The 20600-nt window shown below is 41.6% G+C and overlaps 1 protein-coding gene across 4 annotated transcripts in view; it reads left to right on the top strand.

The window, feature by feature from the left end:
* The first annotated feature begins 211 nt into the window (after positions 1–211).
* LOC137383874 (cadherin EGF LAG seven-pass G-type receptor 2-like) overlaps positions 212–20600 on the top strand; it is a 329833-nt gene continuing 309444 nt past the window's right edge. For all 4 annotated transcript variants that reach the window (XM_068057224.1, XM_068057223.1, XM_068057222.1 and 1 more), the window contains exon 1: positions 212–4057. In XM_068057224.1, coding sequence (XP_067913325.1) covers positions 436–4057 — 3622 coding nt within the window. In that variant the 5' untranslated portion in view covers positions 212–435. The remainder of the gene's footprint in view (positions 4058–20600) is intronic.

The raw sequence follows: 20600 nt of genomic DNA, 5'->3' as shown, positions 1-20600 counted from the left end.
CAGTACTAAAACACCTGACTAACAAAACCCGAGGGTTCGAATAAACATCGCCAACTTTCTTTTAAAAGAATTTATTATATCTGTCCTCTCCTATCGAGGCCATTCTACTGGATCATAGCAAGTATAACATTGAGGAAGGACATTGCCCTTTTAAGCGCTGTTCTGTCCTCTCCACCGGCTGAATTCGCCTTGTATGAGCAGGTTTATGCTAATTGAAACCCCCGCCAGGGCGCAGACGGAGCCATTTTGTGCGATCATTTAACACAAACGGGGCCGAGGAGAGTGACTGTGAGGATGGGAACCGGTCCGTGTGACCCTGTGGCGGCCGAGAGAGTTTAACAACGAGGAGAATGGGAAAACTCCGTGGTTAAAATAAGCGAGAGCAGAGCAGACGGGGGTTGGGAAAGAGAGAAGTTTGATGGAGCAGCAGTGGAGATGGGACAGCGTTACATTGAAGCGAGAATGGAAGTGACTGTGCTGAACTGGACTCTGGTGACCTGCTTGCTGTTTAACACCCCTTTGTTGGAGTGTTTTACTGTCCACCTCTCTGAACATTCAAAGCCAGGGACTGTAGTGGCGGATCTGTTCCCTGATGGGTCCTGTGTAATCCAGCGACTCTCTGCGCCGAAGTTCAGCAGCAGCTACTTGGACATTGACTGGGCTCTGGGTGCAATCCGCCTCTCGCAGCGCCTACAGTGCACTGACCTCCTCAACAACCCCTTCACCATTCACCTGACCACATACTGTCACCAAGCTGCCTCCGGGCAGCTTCCAGACCTTTCCAGTTACATCTCCAGCCGCCTGGATGTCCACGTTCACGGGCAGAACTGTTTCACCAAATACCGGCGGAAGGCTGGGCGCAGCAGCGGCGCAGATGTGGAGGTTGTCAGCGCTGTGCGGGCCACCGCTCTCCAAACGCCTCCTTGCTTCCCCGCCGGAGAAGCGCCGCTTACCCTCGGGCAGCTTCTCGCCGCTTCCCAGCGGACCTGCGACCCCCGGAGCTGTCAGCTGGCGACAGAGCGGTTTGTCCTTTCCCGGGACGGGCGCTTGTTCACACCGGAGACGCTGTGCCTGGAGTGGGGTGTTTTTACCCGAGTGCAGGTACATTGTCGTGGCTGCTCACGTTTCCAAGCAAGAGCCGAAAGGAGACGAGGCGGCGCCTTGGAAGATGTCAAGATAGATGTGAAATTAGGAGTGGGGTCTTTAAGAGAAAGTTATTTCAAACAGTTGGAACAGAGTGGCGTCGAAGTCAGGTATAAAAGGCGGAAGAGAAACGTGAATACTGGTCCTCAGTTCCAGCCACCCATCTACCAAGTGTCAATCCCAGAGAACAAGCCACCAGGGACCAGGGTGATCTCCATCAAGGCAGTTGACCCCGACGAGGGTGAGGCTGGAAGGATAGAGTATTCCATGGATGCCCTCTTTGACAGTAGGTCCAACAGTTTGTTTGTAATTGATCCAGCTACTGGAGCTGTCACCACCGCAGAGATCCTGGACCGGGAGACCAAGGACACCCATGTGTTTAGGGTGACCGCGGTTGACCACGGGGTCCCCAGGCGCACATCCATGGCCACCCTCACTGTCACTGTTAGTGACTCCAACGACCACGATCCGTTGTTTGAACAGCAGGAGTACAAGGAGAGTGTGAGAGAGAACTTGGAGATTGGCTACGAGGTGCTAACCGTGAGGGCAACAGATGGGGATGCCCCGCCGAATGCCAACGTCTTGTATCAGATTCTCAACAATGAAGGGGAGAATGTGGTATTCGAGATTGACCATCGGTCTGGAGTGTTGAGGACCAGAGGCCCCGTAGACCGAGAGATGGTGGAGTCCTATCAGTTATTAGTGGAAGCTAATGATCAAGGAAGGAACCCTGGTCCGCGTAGCTCCACTGCTATAGTCCACATAACAGTGGAGGATGACAATGATAACACCCCTCAGTTTAGTGAGCGACGGTATGTGATCCAAGTTCTGGAAGATGTTGCCCCCAACACACAGGTTCTGCAGGTTACAGCTTCTGATCGTGACAAGGGGAACAATGCATTAGTTCATTACAGCATCATGAGTGGCAATACCCGTGGGCAGTTTTACATAGATGCTCAAAGTGGTAGCATTGATGTTGTGAGCCAGTTGGACTATGAGATGAACAAGGAATACACTCTAAGAATCAGGGCCCAGGATGGTGGAAGGCCCCCATTGTCAAACATCACTGGGTTAGTGACAGTGCAGGTGGTTGATGTGAATGACAATGTGCCCATATTTGTTAGCACCCCTTTCCAGTCTACAGTTCTGGAGAATGTACCAATAGGTTACTCAATTATTCATGTACAGGCAATAGACGCAGATTCGGGGAACAATTCTCGTTTGGAATACAGGTTAATACATACACCTCCAGATTTCCCCTTCTCCATCAACAACAACACTGGCTGGATTGTGGTTGGTTCAGAATTAGATAGGGAGACGATGGATTTTTACAATTTTGGGGTAGAAGCGAGGGATCAGGGGTCACCTCCAATGTCATCCTCAGCTAGTGTCAGTATCACTGTACTGGATGTGAATGATAATAATCCTGAATTTAGCCAGAAATTATATCAGATAAGACTGAATGAGGATGCAGCTGTAGGATCCAGTGTGGTGACTGTATCTGCAATAGACAGGGATGTCAACAGTGTTGTTACATATCAAATCTCCAGTGGTAATACTCGAAACCGCTTTTCGATAACCAGCCAAAGTGGAGGTGGCCTGATAACCTTGGCGTTACCACTGGATTACAAACTGGAGAGACAGTACATACTAATTGTAACAGCCAGCGATGGGACACGATTTGACACCGTTCAGGTGTTGATTAATGTTACAGATGCAAATACACACAGACCAGTATTTCAGAGTTCCCATTATACAGTTAATATCAATGAAGACAAACCCGTTGGTACAACAGTAGTGATTATAAGTGCAACTGATGAAGATACTGGTGAAAATGCCAGAATTACTTATTTCATGGAAGATAGCATACCTCAGTTTAAAATTGAACCTGAATCAGGTGCAGTTACAACACTAATGGACCTTGACTATGAAGACCAAGTATCGTACACTTTGGCAATTACTGCAAAGGACAATGGAATTCCTCAGAAGTCTGACACCACGTATCTCGAAATTCTAGTTAATGATGTAAATGACAATGCACCTCAGTTCCTGAGAGACCATTATCAAGGGTCAGTTTATGAAGATGTCCCTACATTTACAAGTGTCCTTCAGATATCCGCCACTGACCGTGATTCAGGATTGAATGGTAGAGTGTTTTATACATTCCAAGGTGGGGATGATGGAGATGGGGACTTCATCATTGAGACCACCTCTGGTATTGTTAGAACCCTGCGCAGGCTCGATCGAGAGAACGTTCAGGTCTACAATCTAAAGGCCTTTGCAGTGGATAAAGGTATTCCTGCAATGAGGACTCCAATAGATGTCCAAGTTGCAGTCTTGGATGTTAATGACAACCCTCCAGTTTTTGAAAAGGATGAGTTTGATATCTTTGTGGATGAAAACAGTCCAATAGGACTAGTGGTGGCCCGTATCACCGCCACAGACCCTGATGAAGGTACAAATGCACAAATCATGTATCAAATTGTGGAGGGGAATATTCCTGAAGTTTTCCAGCTGGATATCTTTTCTGGAGAGTTGACGGCTCTGATGGATTTGGATTATGAAGCTAAATCGGAATACGTTATTGTAGTTCAAGCTACATCAGCACCTCTGGTCAGCAGAGCCACAGTTCACATCCGTCTATTGGATAAAAATGACAATATCCCTGTGCTAAAAAACTTTAAAATCATTTTCAATAATTATGTCACTAATAAATCTAGCAGTTTTCCTACTGGGGTAATTGGCAGAGTTCCAGCTCACGACCCCGATATCTCTGATACTCTTCATTACAGTTTTGACCATGGAAATGAATTAAATTTGGTCATTCTCAATCAAACCACAGGGGAATTAAGCTTGAGTCGTGCTCTGGACAACAATAGGCCACTGGAAGCAATCATGAGAGTTTCTGTGTCAGGTAAGGTGACTTGCAGTTTATTTTTGCTTAACCTGGGTCAGGACTATAACACATATGTTTGCAAACTCCCATTACAAACAATGAGTGAAAAAGTGCATGAAAGCAAACATTTTGATCCTGTGATTGTTACCTTGTATTCCTCTTGTTTTCAATGAGATTAAAAATGAGTAAAACCTGCATAGTGGAGAAAGTGCTCCCAATTTCAAAATACAATTTCTATGTGTTAAAAAAAGAAAATTGCATGTTTCTAAAACACCATGTCAAATTAGAAATCTGAACAGCTTTGTTTTTGAATTTACTCTCTTTGTTGAGGCTATTTTGGAGACCATGCAGATTACAGAGGGATGGTGGTATGCATGGTACCCTCATCCTAAGCTATTCTATGAGACTCGTATACTTGCTCCTGAATTTTAGGAAAGTAATACTTTTCCAACAAGTTTTATTTCTGGTAATATATTTTTGCTTATATTGTACATTTTACTAAGGACAGTCATTGTCTGGAAGTCAGTACTATGACATGAAAATTTTCTGTGTTGTGCTAAATTGCTGAAATCTGATCTATTCTGATCAGAACTGAAGTCGAGTTTTGACTTTATTTTAATAGTATGGTGAAAAAGGAGTACTATAGGACAAATACGTATTACGCTATTGGTTCCATGCTGAGCAGTAATCCTTGACTTAAATGAAACCAAACATTGGAGTAGAGCCAGATTTGATGCTCCTTGCATAAAATGATCCCATTGCTGTTGATGCAAATCAGTGAAAGCTAGTCTGTAGAGATTAAGTGACAAAAAGACTACTTTGGGCAAGATCCTAGAGAGGCCATTAAAATAGATTTTACTGGTTGTATTATGTGGACCAAAGGAAGAACAATAATTGTGATTAAGTACAGGGCTTCCATGCGGCTCACATGGCCAAGACATGTGAGCCGCATGGAAGATGGCAGGATCCCCAAGGACACAACATACAGCGAGCTCGCCACTGGTATCAGACCTACCGCCCGTCCATGCCTCCGCTTTAAAGACGTCTGCAAAAGCGACATGTAGTCCTGTAACATTGATCACAAGTCGTGGGAGTCAGTTGCCAGCGATCGCCAGAGCTGGCGGGCAGCCATAAAGGCGGGGCTAAAGTGTGGCGAGTCGAAGAGACTTAGTAGTTGGCAGGAAAAAAGACAGAAGCGCAAGGGGAGAGCCAACTGTGTAACAGCCCCAACAACCAATTTTTTCTGCAGCACCTGTGGAAGAGTCTGTCACTCTAGTGTTGGCCTTTATAGCCACTCCAGGCGCTGCTCCACAAACCACTGACCACCTCCAGGTGCTTACCCATTGACCTCCTCGTCTCGGGAGACAAAGAAGAAGAAGAAGACAGGGCGTAATCTTTTGAACATTTGAATATTATTAAAATAATACATTGCAGATTGGATATTAAGGCATAGATTTACTAATATCACTACATATGTGATATTAACTAACATTACATTTAATAGAATATACAATGAATTAAATTTGTTGCCACATTTTATCACTTTGCCCTTTTCATTCATTCACAAAAAAAAACTTACTCGTTTATTTCTGTCTGATAATACCCTATTGCTGTCATTCATATTCCTGCTTCCTTGCATGCAGAGTATTGTTACTAGGATCTCAATAAAGTAGTTGTGTCTGTGTGTGAACTTTTCTAAGTATTACCATATGAGGTTTAATCTTTAAGAAAATCATACAATTATGGACTTTGTCCTGCCAAACTTGGCGTTGTATGGAGATGATCTTTTTGAGGTATATGACACAAGGATGAATTACTTCATTGCAGGTTAATCACTGGTAGCAGTACTGTGAGGTGATGAATTCAGAGTATCACACAGAAAGTGTATTAAAGTAAATTGGTAGTTAAACATATTAAATGAGCTGAGCGATAAGACTGTATAGACTTTATTATCTTGTCCTTGTCATATCCAAGACAGTTATTCAGATTCTTTTTAAATGGACTATTACCAACTGTTATTCCAAATTACTTTTTGTTTTTTAAGGAGAATTTCATATTTGAGTGAAACTATCACAAGCACCTGAGACTGATGCCTGCTTTTAGTTATAGAAAATTAAAGTGACAATAACAGGAAACTAATGTATGAGTTTTAATTTATTACAAATACTGTACAAGCTTGTGTGCTTCTTTTGGAATTCTACTGTTTTATACTAGCTCAGATGAGTTATTCCACATATTCAAGCAAAGCTGCTGTTCCCGAACATTTTTTGTCACAAAGAAGTATTGTGTTGCACTTTCTCCTGATCTAAAAAGCTAATTGTGACACAATAATTAATGATGCAAACATATTCATTTTCTTTTGGCATTCTGTGGATGTTACCTGTATGTCCCATTTATTGCAAAGAATGAAAAATGAAAGCACAATTTGACATTTTGATACAAAATAGCTCGATTGAAGCTGCATTTCTGTAATTTCATTGCTGTGCAGATAGTGATGATACCCTTGAAGAAAAGTACAATTGAAATCTATGATTGTGTTCTGATGAGTTAAAATTTGTATTTGCAAGCAAAGATCTTGCTTGTTTAGCAATCATTGATCATTACTAAAATATTGTCACAAATTGTCTCATTCTCTTGTTGGCACATAGTCTTGCTGAACCCATAACAGAAATAATGCACTGTGACGTCACCATGGTGCTTCATCCTTAATGATTGATAATCCGGCTTATTTACGTAATTAAACAGATGGTAAGCATCCATTAAAACTTTGCATATGCTGCAATTAATTTCATTTTTTTTCCTCAAAAATCCGTGCAAGTGCAGATTCGAAGGATAAAATAATATCCCAATTTTGAATTTCTGCATTAAGAGTATGGTAATGTAAGTTACCACTGGCTTGGCTAACAGGAGATCTTTTGTCCTCTAAGGTGTTTATAATCTCATTAACTGAGGCAACAGGAGTTATTGCTTCTAAAGTCCTTTCCCTTGTAGTAGTTTGACCAATATGGAACCCATTTCTTGGGAAGGGAATGTAGTGGTTAGCACCGCAGCCTCACAGCTCCAGGGACCCGGGTTCAATTCTGGGTACTGCCTGTGCGGAGTTTGCAAGTTCTCCCGGTGACCGCGTGGATTTTCGCCGGGTGCTCCGGTTTCCTCCCACCGCCAAAGACTTGCAGGTGATAGGTAAATTGGCCATTGTAAATTGCCCCTAGTGTAGGTAGGTGGTAGGGAATATGGGATTACTGTAGGGTTAGTATAAATGGGTGGTTCTTGGTCGGCACGGACTCGGTGGGCCGAAGGGCCTGTTTCAGTGCTGTGTATCTAAATAAAAAAAAATAATACTCTGCGTGGGGAATTGTCCAAAACAGCATTTCTGCTGTTGTTTTCTTTGATGGTTGGCAGATTATGTTTATAAGCAGAGCTATCTATGATCCACTGCCAATTTTGACAAGTGGATTTCGATAATAAACATGGTCTAGCAATCAGTACTAGGTCAAAAAAGAATATGAGCAATACCAGCCATATATATCAGTGGATTCTGTCAGGTACCTGTGCACAGTCTACACATGAGAATACATTTGAGCATTTAGAAAGAAACGATTAAAAAAAAATGAAGTATCTAATACTTATCAGCACTTTATTTGTAAAAGTAGATCCTATAGATAGGTGTGATGTAGATTACAGTTAATTCTGACCAACTGACATAAGGCCATATCACATCATTCATTTGTTATACAATGCAGTCAACAACAGGAAATTTATCTATATTTTAAAACTGTGTGTGTTTCCTTTCAATTTTTACCCTTATAAATTCTGATGTCCTCAATTGTAAGGGAAGCTGTAGATGTAAGCTTGTCACAATGTAACTACATCTTCCTGCCAGTGGAGGCATGTACCCTGGTCCAGTTCAGCCCTGCTCTCTCTAACCTTACCTTACCTGAAGATTACACTTGGCCTTAATTCCTTTGTATGTATCAACCATGTTCTGTCCAAAATTCCATCATGGAGATATGGAGGATACTGAAGAGGATATGGTTTGTCCCATTGAGTTTAACATCTTCAGATAAAGGAGCCAATGTCAATGTATAATTATCAGAATATAAGAAGCATTGTGCATTATTACATTGCAGTTGATTATTTCAATGGATTTGCATTGCGGTGTCAGTACTACACAGAGAATCCTTCTGAAAAGTTCAATTGTAAGGTTAAAGTAATATACAAACAACTCTTCATTTAAGCAGTTATATAAAGTGCCAAATATCCGTATTCTATTTGTTAGAAAAGATACAGAGCTAGGCTTTGTAATGAAATTGGATCCTGACTTAATTCACTTACCTACTTTCTGGATACAGCAAAAGAATTTGCAAAAGACACATTGGGACCTAGCTGATCACCAGTATATTAACTGAATGTATATTGTACAATTTTATTTAAAACTAGCATTGCTCAAGTTAAAACATACCTTTTGGTTGTATCGAGAGGATTCTTAAAAATACAGAAAAATAGATAGAAGTACAGGCACATTTTACATTTTATTTCCAGGCACTAAACATGCCATACTTGTCATAATAAAAGCAAAATACTGCAAATGCTGGAAATCTGAAATAAAAACAGAAAGTGCTGGAAATACTCAGCAGGCCTGGCAGCAGCTGTGGAAAAACACGGTTAACGTTTCAGGTCCGTTTCTCTCTCCACAGACGCAGCCAGACTTGCTGAGTATCTCCAGCACCTTGTTTTTGATTCCCCCCCTTTGTCGTGTTTTGTACAATTTGGACTGAGAAAAATTAAACTAATATTTCACAACAAAAACACATTTTGAAAATTTTTGATGAAGAATGGTTTTAAGAGTAGGAGCACAAAGCTCCTGTTCAAAGGACCAGAAAGCTTAATCATTTAAATTTGATTTTACTCCCAAATGCTTGTTGTTGTTTCCTGTTACATTATTGGATAGAACACTTTTTGTAGTGATGGAGCACACTTATTTTAAGGGGAAGAAAACTGCTACCTGGGTCATTGGCACCCTTTCTGTTGGCTGACTACAGTGGCATTGACCAAGGCATCAGAGGAATCTGAAGGACAAATAGGGAGAGTAATAAATATAAATGGAAGAAGTTTGAATTAGTGTATGTATGATGTGCTGAACTATCTTTGGCTCTACAATGCGTAAATTACAGCTGTGTTGCTACATTATATATTTCTCCCCTTTTTTTCAAAATGGAGTTTGTGTGTTCATATTTAAATTCATGGGGGGGGTCTATTACTTTTAATTGAGTATTTTGTAATTGTGTATCTATCACCCTTTACTTTTCTCCAGAGCTATTGATCTGGTTCTTCTGGTTTAGAGGCACACGTATTACTTATTGTCAAGTGGTGGCTGGGGGAGGGAAATGTCCCTGCAGGTCTTTTTTAAACTTTGACTAATAATACAATTGAGCTTCAAATGCATCTTACCTACACCATTTTTGATTATAGTGCATATTACCTGTATTGATTCTCTATTGTAATTTTGATTTTCTGATGCAAATATTGTTAAGAAATAGTCCTATAATTGCCAAGGGACCTGGGAGATAACAGCTTTGTCCAAGCTGTGTCTGGTTTTGGTAGCAGCTGTGTGTAGGTCCTTTCGATTGAAAAACAGTTTGCCTCTTACCTCAAGCACCTGCTGGGGGTATCATTGGCACAAAGGGACGCATGTCTGCTGTTCGCTATTATTTCATAGAGTAGGCATGCTGATTACAGGATTGGCAGATGAGCCACTGTAGACAGATAAATGATGCCTCATTTCAGTGTGATTGGCAGTAATTGTCACTTTTCCCTTTGTGCAAGAGTGTGAATACCATTTTGTAGATCTCCATTCTGCTGATTATAGCTAACAAGATGAACTCACTTTATCAAGTTGATGGCGAAGGTTGAAGGCAGAAGCTAAGTAATGAGCAAGTATTGACGGCTGCATTCATGTGCAGAAACAGCAGGGAAGTTGGGGAATAGACTTACCAACTTGTCAAATCCAGCTGTATTTTTGTGTTTAGATTAACAAAACATATTCCTCATTTTTTGCTGTTCAAATTTTATTTTCAACATTCTATTTTTTTCCGTTCATCTTATTCTGTTGGGATAAATTGAAGAATAATGGGGAAGCTGCCCTGGTATATTTAATGTGCAAGTGATCATAGTGCTGGCAAAGGAAATAAAACCTTTTCACACCACTCCTGGTATTTTGCTGTTCAGAACACCAATATGCAGCCTATAACTAGGTCCTGTTCAGTTTCTGAGTTGGTTACAGAGGGAAAAGCATGAATTGGAGGGCGAATCACTAAATTGGCCTTAAAGAATTCATTTCAAGATATTTTTGCATTGTTGTGCTTGTTCCTGGAGAATGGAACTAAACTGGTTTCCAAAGTTTACTTTTCCACCTGCCGACGATATATTTGAGCCAGTGGTCAGAATTTTACCTGGCGGTGGTGGCCCTGCCCACCGGCTTAAATGTTGGGGACGAGCCTGCTTCCACAAGGCCTCGTAGCTATGCAGCGATTTTGCGTGACCCAGGCCCTTAATTGGCCTCGGGTGGGACTCCTGCCCCTTTGAGGCACCTCCAACAGCTGCCTGACCATCAGCAGACTGGCAGCTCTTCAGTCCCAGCAGCACCACAGGGAGCAGTGGCCATTGCTGGGACTGCAAAACACAAATAAAAGTAGGGTTTCAACCTCGCTGGGGGCAATCAGCTGGGCCCTGGTGTGGGGTTGGGGGGGCCATTCAGGCAGGCAGTGGGAGTTGTTTATTTGGGAGCAGCTTGTGCTGCTGGGGGTGCGTGCGGGGGGTCCTCTGTGGGGCACAGGGTGCCCAGTCAAGAGGGCCTCCACCCCAGGCCCACCAGGAGGCCACCTGGTATTACCGGACAGCATCCCCAGGTGCTGAGGTTCCCGGTCGCCGCTGGTAAAATACCAGCGGCGGCAGGAGGAGGCCCCAAAGTAGCAAGTAATTGGCCACTTAAGGGCTTCAATTGGCCTGGGGTGGATGGGCCATTTCAACCTCTCCCATTGCAGGCAAAATGGCAGTGGGGTGGGTAGGGGGTGGGAATGACACCCTCCCCTGTCTCTCACTCAATTTTACGTTTCCCCTCCCCCTCCCCCATCTCCAGCCTGCTGCTGGGTGGGCATGGATGGGGGGGGGGGGGCGGTGGGGGTGGTATAATTCTGGCCAGTAAGTCCAATGGCAGCTTATGAGAAATGGTGTCTCTGCTCCTGCAAGAGGGTAAGTTGGGCATTTTCACTTATTAGTATTAAGCATAAGCAATGTTGGAAGACTGCGATTTGCAATTAGCTTGTTAGTAGAATGGAGGGACATTTAATGGAAGCCCAGAAACTCAGCCAGGAAAAGGGCTGATGGTGCAATTTACGACCAAACCTTTATCAGGATTACACTTTAAAAATTGTTTATTTGAGAATCATTTATTTAAAGTATTTTACTGTACTCATCTTTTCCCTGAACAACAACTTGCATTTATATCGCATCTTTAATGTATTAAAACGTCCAAAAGCACATAACAGGAGCAGTTATTAAACATAAGGAAATATTTGGACTGGTGACAAAAAGCCTGCTCAAAGAGGTAGGTTTTAAGGCATGTCTTATGGAGACGAGAGAGGTGGAGAGGTTTTGGGAAGGAATTTCAGAGCTGAGGGCCTAGGCAGCTGAAGGCACAGCCACGAATGGTGGAGTGAAGAAGATCGGGGTTGCGCATAAGGCCAGAATTGAAGGAGTGTCTTTAATGCATCGGTGCAGACTCAATGGGCCTCTTTTGCAGTGTATTATTCTGTGATTCTGTGAGTGCAGAGCTCCCTGAGGATTGTAGGGCTGGAGGAGTTTATAAAGAGCGAGAGGAGTGAGGCCTTAGAAGCATTTGAAGAAAAGGATGAGAATTTTAAAATTGAGGCATTTCTAAACAAGGAACCAATGTAGTTCAGCGAACACTTTGTTGATGGGTGAATGGGACTTGGTGTGAGTTAGCATATGGACGGCAGAGTTTTGAATGAGCTCAGGTTTATGAGGGTGCAAAGTGGGTAACCAGCCTGAAGAGCATTGGAATTGTTCAGTCTAGAAGTTATGAAAGTGATTGTTTTTTTTTTGTTAAAATATATTTTGAGGAATTCATAGCAAAACTGAATAAATGTTGGACCAGTTTTTTTTTTTAAGAGAGTCATTAAGAGGACGCTGAAAGAACTGATTTGGCAACAATGGTTACTGGTTGTCACATGACTTAAATTTAAATAGAGCAGAAACCCTGGTAACAGGGGAAGAAGTGGGCAGGGAAGTGACCGGCATCCCTTGATTGGACAAGCTCGGGAGCAGCAGCATGCACCTGAGAGGGCAGAAAACTCGCAAGCTTTTGGTTGTAGTATCAGTGGGTTTTATCTTCTGGAATGAGATAAAGTCATGTCTGCTGAAGAAGTGTCAAGGAAGGAGAGATGACCACATCCCAGCTCGCTTTTATGCAACTCTTCTAAAAGACCTTTAGAAGTCCACTGTGTCAATTCATCTCATCTCGTGTTTTTGAAGAAAGCCTGCTAAATTAATTCTCAATGCCGTCTGAAAAGAACTGTTCTAAAAGATCTCATGGACCCATCTACGTGTGCTCAGAAGTTAGATTGTATGCCAGTTTTGGAACACAATATATTTCATCTGCTGTTTTTTTCAGGAATGAGCAAGTATTCAACCCAAGTGTTTTTTTTGTCTGTAACAGAGCTCTGAAATTAAAAAATTCCTTTTATTTTTCTGGTTAACTGGTGTATGTGTGTGTGTGTATGAGGGACTAAGGTAAAAGGGGACTCTCAGATTTCAATCTGTGTGTTTATGCTTTACTTCATTACTGATTAAGACTTGTTTTTTTAATAAACTGATAACCTTGTTGTTCATTAAAGAAACCTGGTTAGTATGTTCTATTCTGGAAAAAATAGAGTAGATGATTGACCTTATCGGTAAGTGGGAAAATTAAAAAAAAAATGTTGTGACCTGTGGAGAAGAGGAACTAGAATAAATGGTGCACTCCTCCTGCCTCGGTTGTAACAAATGCACATCACATGCTATCCTTGCTTGATTTCCATTAAAACCATTTTTGGTTCCGATAAGTTACATGACAGCAGTGACTTTCTGCCTGATTATTTTTTTTCCTTTCTTTATACAGAAAAGTACTTGGTAGACCCATGGCAGAAAGGCTGATATCAGAAACTCTGCAAGTGGAGGATGACAGCTTTAAGCTCTTGTCCCAATCACTCTTTTACAGATGTGGTTGTGTCCTCGTATACCTAGTGCAACATATTTTAATGTGTTAAGATAGCATACTGCATTGGTGCTGTAATTTGGTGTGTTTTAGGGAGATAGAATGACTCAAGTCTGCGATTTCACCCAATATTGGATTCCCAGTCTTGGTCACCTTGTGAAAGTTGGTATAGAATGAAGTTAGGTGCTTCTTGGTAGTGATGGAAGGAAATTGGAGGTAGCAACCTAGCCTGCTCTCATGGACCTGTTTACAGTCAGTTGCAGGTTTTCATTTGCTGAAGAATGGGAATGGATCACTTGGCTCATTGAGGATTAGGATGTTTTAGGAAGAGATGAGTGAAGAAAAGCAAGTAAATGTGCTTTCTTTGAGTTTAGAAATAGAAGTCATCTCACTGTGAAAATTAGGGTCAATGGAACTGAAGTTTGTTGGGCTTTATAAGAAATATAAAAAGTTGTAGTACCTAAAACTTCAAAGCTAGAGTCATAATTTTGACGGGTGAGGCAAGGACAGTTCTTGATGGGGTTGACTTAAAAGTGAATTAGAACATAGTTTAGAAGCTGAAATGTCAGACCTGAATGGGGTAGATAAATTTTCAAAGCTCTAAGGGGAACCCAAATTTATTTCTGGCACTTGTCAGTAATTGCTTTAGCGTACTAAACTTTGCACTGCAATATGCACAGATGCTGTATCTTAAAGCAACATGACAAAAATATTAACAATTTTGAAATTAACACTAAACAGAAATGCTAGTAGCTGAATTGATAAATATGATCTAATGTTTTTATCCATTGAAGAGATTTTTTGCCAATTACAGAAATCTGATTTTCATAATTATGTTTAGTACTTAAAGAAAAAGAGAAAGACCTGTATTGAAATAACACCTTTCACGATCGCAGGATATCCCAAAGTGCTTTTCAGACAATGAGGTACTTTTAAAGTGTCATCAGTTGTAACATAGTTAGTGTTCTTGAGATGCAAAGTGTTGCGTAACATGGTGATGCTTTGGTAAAGGCGACCATATTTTAATTTATGAATCAGGCATTGATGCAATTTCTATACATAGTAATTAGTTAAAAAAACAAACGTATCCTTTTCCTTGCAGTGCATTTTAATATAAGAGGGTAAAAGGGCAAAATGCTGATGACATATTTAAAACAAAAAGGCAAACCTATGTTTCGATCATGTTAACAACAGAAAAAGCACAGGAAAACTGCTCAGTGGGATGTAAGCTGCTTTATGTTAATGATGCCTTGTTCTGGAGTTAGGCCAATGTCAATTGTGCAGCTTATCAGACAAGCTTGGCTACAGGCCCGGAGCAGTACTGGAGATTGGAAAAAGACCCAGGACAGTGCCTTGAGTGCCAGCTGTGCCCAGTATATGATAAATGTGTTCTGTCAGTTGGGTCTGCCATGTCATAGATGATGGCCCTCGTGACCTTAAAATGTCACATTGAGACTAATGTGCTATTGACTATTTTTGTTATAAATGTTATGCCAGAATGTCTAACTATGGTGTGGATTTTAATCCAACCTGTGATCTTCCTGACAGTCCCTCCTCTTTGCTGAGCCAGCTGATGTTCAGTAGATTGGCTGCTTCTACAATTGACTTCTACGCTACAGAGCTAGGGAGGAGGAAGATCAGTTGGGTGTCTCATTCCTGATCAGTCTCCAGTGACTCCTGCTATGTGAATGTTGGGTTAGGGCAGCTTGGCTGTAATACTTACTATAGTTGAATACCTTGCCAGCGCTCGCTGTCCAGGTTCACAGATAAAGAATGGCCATTTTACATAAATAGGGCCAAGATGAGACCTGGGCTTTCCTCCTCACTGCTACATGCTTTCCCTGACTCTATTCAGCCTCTATAAGGAATGCATTTGTGTGGGGTGGAAGAAAAAGAAGAGAGAAACTACACCAGGAAAAGTGGAGGGGTGGGGGAGAAACAAAGGGAATAGTAGGAAAAAACGACTACTTGGCATTAAGAAGTGGGATTTCACACTAAATTGCTGCAGCAGACAGTCCTGGAGCACAAACATAATGTTCTGAGGCCACCACTTTAATTTTTTTAATATGACAAATCCTGAGCCATGTAAATTTTAGTCATTGGGTTGGAAATTTCTCTAGGGTTCTGCCTGTCGCTTGCTGGACATCCAGTCCAAATCCGGAGTAACCCCAGGGAAATAGTGGGGCAGAGATCACATCTTATAAAAAGTATAAGCATGATCAATGTGGCCTTTTGGATTAGTTTAATTGCTTAAGAGGATCGGAGAGGAATTCTCCAGGTTTGTCTTCTCTAATTAGGTTTTTATCTTTTTTTTTGCCTCCACCAGGAAATTACATAGCAGCTGGTGGGAAGAGTGTCTAATTGTGATTCTTTAGGCTTGAAGGACCAAATAGTCTTTTATGCCTGTCATTTTCATATTTTGGTCTGCTTCTTTAGTTAGTTTCCTTAGTGCCTTGTAAGGGGCAGAATCTCCATCCACTCCTTACAAGGCATGTGATTTAGGATGGAGCCAGAGGTATGGAATTTCTAATCTGGGCATTTCTGGTCCTAAACCTGTAGGAGGACTTGATATTGCAGAGGTAGCTTTACATCCAGTGAGGTAAGGTGTACCAGCCCCGCAAGGGTTTATGTGGGCCCCATCAGTGTGCTCCGGGCCAGGCAAATGGCCCAAATCCCCAAAGAACTAAAATTAAAAATACGAACAAAATCTTTTGCCAGATTGGTCCTCTTATTCACGAGATTACACTTCATTGGCTGTCAAGTGCTTTTGGGACTTCCACTGGTCATGAAAGGCACTACATAAATGCAAGTCTTTTTTTAAGCTGATAAGCGAATAGCCAGAATGGAGGATGGGGGTTCTGGGTGACACCAACCCCCCACCTCCTCCCCCACAGGCAAATAAACCTGGGATTTCTTGGGAATGGGGCAGGTGGGCCTAAGATATGCTATAAAATGGCACTTGTGCCTACCTGTCCTGTGCTAATAAGGTACCCTCCCACTGATCCTGAAAACTCAGTTGGGGCCGGTGCTGGAGTGCATCATCAGGCATGATACCACCAAGGATCATGACCTGAACAATTTTGGGCCATTGTCTGAGTCATTCCAAATATGGTAGTTTCTGAAACAGTTCCATATTTGTGGCTATCAGAATAACATTGTACTCAAAAATAACATAAAACAAATCACTAAGCTTGGCTGCATAATGGATACAAACTGCTGTGTTAGATGTATCTTTATTTTCCTGCACTATCTCTGAATACAAAGCACTGAGAAGAAAGAGTGTAATAAAATGAAAAGCTTCTTTAAACCTGATCAAATCCCATATGTAGTTTATATTAATTGCATCCCAGTATTTGGAAGGGATTAGTTTCAGCTACTGATGTACTGTGCTGATGGATGGCAGTGCTCGTTGGATGCAGTAAGCCTTAGTGAGCTCCCTCATTTGGTACCTACCATATGTTTTGACATTAATTGGATTAGCTGTCTTTGTGAATAAAATTGATGTAACTCTTGTCTTTCCTACCTTTGCCTTGGGACAGGAATTTCCATTGTGCTAAAGCTGTGTTTACGCTACAGGTTCATGCAGGAACTGCTGCCTCCTCTACTGAAGGAAGGTACTGTTTCATGCTGACGTAGGATTTCATGGGCACCTGATGCCATCTGGTATCATAGCCATGTTGATGTTCTTGATGTGTGAGCTGGTGGTGGCACCTTTGGGCTTGATGCTGTGCACAACTGACATCTGCATACGCATGCACGTTTCAGCAGGAGTCACTGCATAGGGATCAGAATGATTTTTTTCCCTTCCCAAGAGCATTGAAGGCAGTTGCCATCCTGGTTGAAATCGGTTACCTCAGCATAGCTGAGGGATGTCTCCCAGAATTCAGATTCCCTGTGGTGCTGACTTCTTTTCTGATCTCAAATTAATCGCATTTGCTTCAGACTTACTAATTGCTCCAAAAATATGTTGTGTACATGACGTTGATATCTTTATTCTGCAAATACATCGCTCATTCAGCATTCTTTCAAAAATGACTGAACTGTCATTGCAGTAAACCGGTTAACTGTGGACAGAGGTCGTGGGTTGGATTCTTTGAGCATTAGAAACCAATCCATTGTTGATGGGAGAGCATTGGAAAAGGCATCATTTACATGGTCCGTAGAGAACTGACAATGAAATGTTAGTTACCTCTCCCTTAAGCTGCTAGGAAATTCAGCAGTTGGAGGTGTATAAATGGCAGTCTGTTCCTTCTACGTTGTCCTTGTATAATATGAATTTCAGATTAAATCTTTTGAGCACTAAGGCACTGACCACTTGCACAGAAATATTGATCTTTACCTTTTCGCTAATGAGTTTATTGATTTTTGTTCGTTATCAGGGAGCTAATGTTTAACCATGAATTGTCAAGGGCAGGAGTAGAAGAATATCTTGTTCAATTTTCCGATAAAATCTGTTGTCCATTCATGTTGTTTTACTGTATTTTTGCTCTCATACTCATCATGGTGCTTTTATTAACTCTCAAGAAGTCTAAGAGTTGCCCTTTTAGTCCTTTTGGTTTTCTTTCCTTTCACCTCTCCTTTCGTAAAGGCGGAGACTTAATGTTGGGTTATTGTTTCATGGGTGCCAATATCCTTCCAATATGTTGTGGTCTTCCTTCATCTGTGCATCTAGACAATCAGTGTCAATAGACTATGCATTCATGGGGAAACACAGCTAAATCCAATCCTGCTCTTGTGCACCACCCAGTGTGGCACTAACCAAGAAAGCTTAAATTTATTCCTTTGTATGTCCCTGGGTGAAGGAAGGGAAAATAACTTGAGGCTGCCCACTCCAACTGTTCTGCCTTTTAACAGTTTGGTGATATGGAAGGGATCACCCTAAAAGTCAATGGATTTTGTGTGAATTTGGACAGTATTTCTGTGAGTATTTACAATTTGTTAAAGAAACAGTACACACACACAACATGGCACCCAGCTGTAAAAAGTCACACTTACTGCTGTTGCTTTTCTCTGCGTGATATTAAAATGCCTTGATGAGTAGATTTCCAACTTGTGTTAATTACTTATTCTGTGAAACCCAAACTTGACTCAGTTGCGAAGTGGCATTGAGGCCAAGAATGTTGCAGGTGGCTTTCCTGAGCTAGCTGATCGCAGTCACGGTGCTGCAATTGAAACTTGCTGCCAACTTTTACATATGGTTACTTAGGTGAGGTACTGAAGGGATGCTAGTACCTGCAGTACTATATTCCAACAAGTTTCAGGTCCTGTAAGAGGAGAAGGGGAAATCCAAGGTCTGATATAGTTTATGTCTTTCTCACTCAAAAGCAGTAAACCTCAACAAGTATTGTAAAGAACAGTACTATATAACTGCAGCGCAGAAAACCTGCTAATTAAAAACATATCATTGAAACAGTACTGTGAGTTGGCTGAGCAGACTGTAAATATATGTTCCTGCTCACTTGCAGCTGATGCCAAAACCCAGGTGGAGTGCAACTGACCCATTGGACTCCCAGAAGAACAGAAAAAGCTGGTAACACACAGCAGGGCAGTTGTCACCTATGGTGAGAAAACATAGTTGACTTTCTGAGCTTGTACCATTCTGCAGACCAAGCCTTGGGTATGAGCCTAAAACATCTCTTCTCTAAGTGCTGACTGACTTCATACAGAATCGTAGAATGATACAGCCCAGTGGAAACGATCATAGGCTCTTGCTGTGTGCTTCAGCTTTTTTCTGTTTTTGTTTCAAATTTCCAGAAATTACTGTACTTTGCTCATATGTAGACTTGCAATGGTGTCTGTATTCCCTTTGCTCTGGAGAAAGGAAGATCCAACTGGGATAGGAATATAAATTGTAATTTATTAAACCTCTCTTCTTGAGGGATGAGGGTACACATGATTCATTAATAATTGTGATATACTTCTTTATTGGGAATACCATATAAAGCCACAGTGATCTGAACAAATCTTTAATAACACTGCCATTGCAGTGTAGGAAACTGTTAATCTGTTGTTAACATGGCATCAGAAAAGGCAATATGTAATATTTAGCAATCATGTTAATCCAACGGCAATTACTTATTAGGTCACTTAAGGTTTAGGAAATCCTTTATGGCATTGTAACAACAATGTGATTGTGGTATAGCTATGTCATCAGTGTGCTGGTAAATATTTGTAAAAAATATTGGTACATGGGTGATGAAATTCCTGTCTTTGCAAATTTGATTAAAAAGGTAGTTGAGAGTATTAAAGGGGTGAAATCAGCATTTTATTCTCCTCTGCTTTTTTTGCAAATGTTAATGAAGACAGGAGTTTCACTCCCATATTTGCTATTCGCTCCCTTTTAAAATGAAGTATTTTGTTTTAAATAAACAATGACAACTTGATATAGCACCTTTAATTTAAAAAAAGTCCCAAAAATGGACACTGAGCCAAAGAAGAAGATATGAGCAGGGGTGATCAAAAGCTTGGTCAAATGTTTTTAGGTCTAAAGTGAGGAGAGCTAGGTAGAGATGCACAGAGGTTTAGGGAGGGAATTCCAGAACATAGGGCTCAGGTGATTGAATGCACAGCCTCCAGTGGTGAGCAAAGGGAAGGAAGGTGAACAGTATGACAGACTTAGAGGAACTTGGAATCTGGAGTTGGTTCTAGGGCTGGAAGAGATTACAGGGATTGTTTGGGATGAGGGCATGAAATGATTTGAATCCAAAGAAGAGAGTTTTTAATTGGACGCATTGATAGTCTAGAGGCAATGTAGGTCAGCAAGGAAGGGGTGATGAGTAAGCACAGTATTTGGTGTAGGATTGGACATGAGCAGCAGAGATTTGGATGAGCTGGAGTTTAGGGAGGATGGGAAGTCGGCCAGGAAATCATTGGAATTATTTAAGCCTGGAAATGACAAATACATGGAATTAGGATTTTGAACGGAAGATGGGTTGAGGTAAGGGTGTGGGCAGGTGATTTTAATGACAGTGGAAGTAGGTAATCTTTGTGATGAGGAGGATATAGGATTGGAAGTCCAATTCAGGTTTTAATATGACCCCCAGATTACGAACAGTCAGGTTCAGCTTGAGACAGTGGCCGGGAAGGGGTGCAATTGTTGGCAATGTGTTGAATTTGTAGCAGGTGCTAAAGAAGAGGACTTCAGTTTTCCCAAAGTTTAAATGGTGGAAATTGCAGCTCATCCAATATAAGCTGTCCGACGACACAGCAGCAGTGAAAGGAAGGCGGGAGGTACATTTTGTGTCATCGGTGTACACGTGCACGTGGAGTTTGATCTAATATCTTTGG

The sequence above is a fragment of the Heterodontus francisci genome, chromosome 25 (assembly GCF_036365525.1).
Source record: "Heterodontus francisci isolate sHetFra1 chromosome 25, sHetFra1.hap1, whole genome shotgun sequence".
Taxonomy (NCBI): Eukaryota; Metazoa; Chordata; class Chondrichthyes; order Heterodontiformes; family Heterodontidae; genus Heterodontus; species Heterodontus francisci.
Note: the sequence above shows the minus strand (reverse complement) of the source record. Positions and strands in the feature narration are given on the sequence as shown.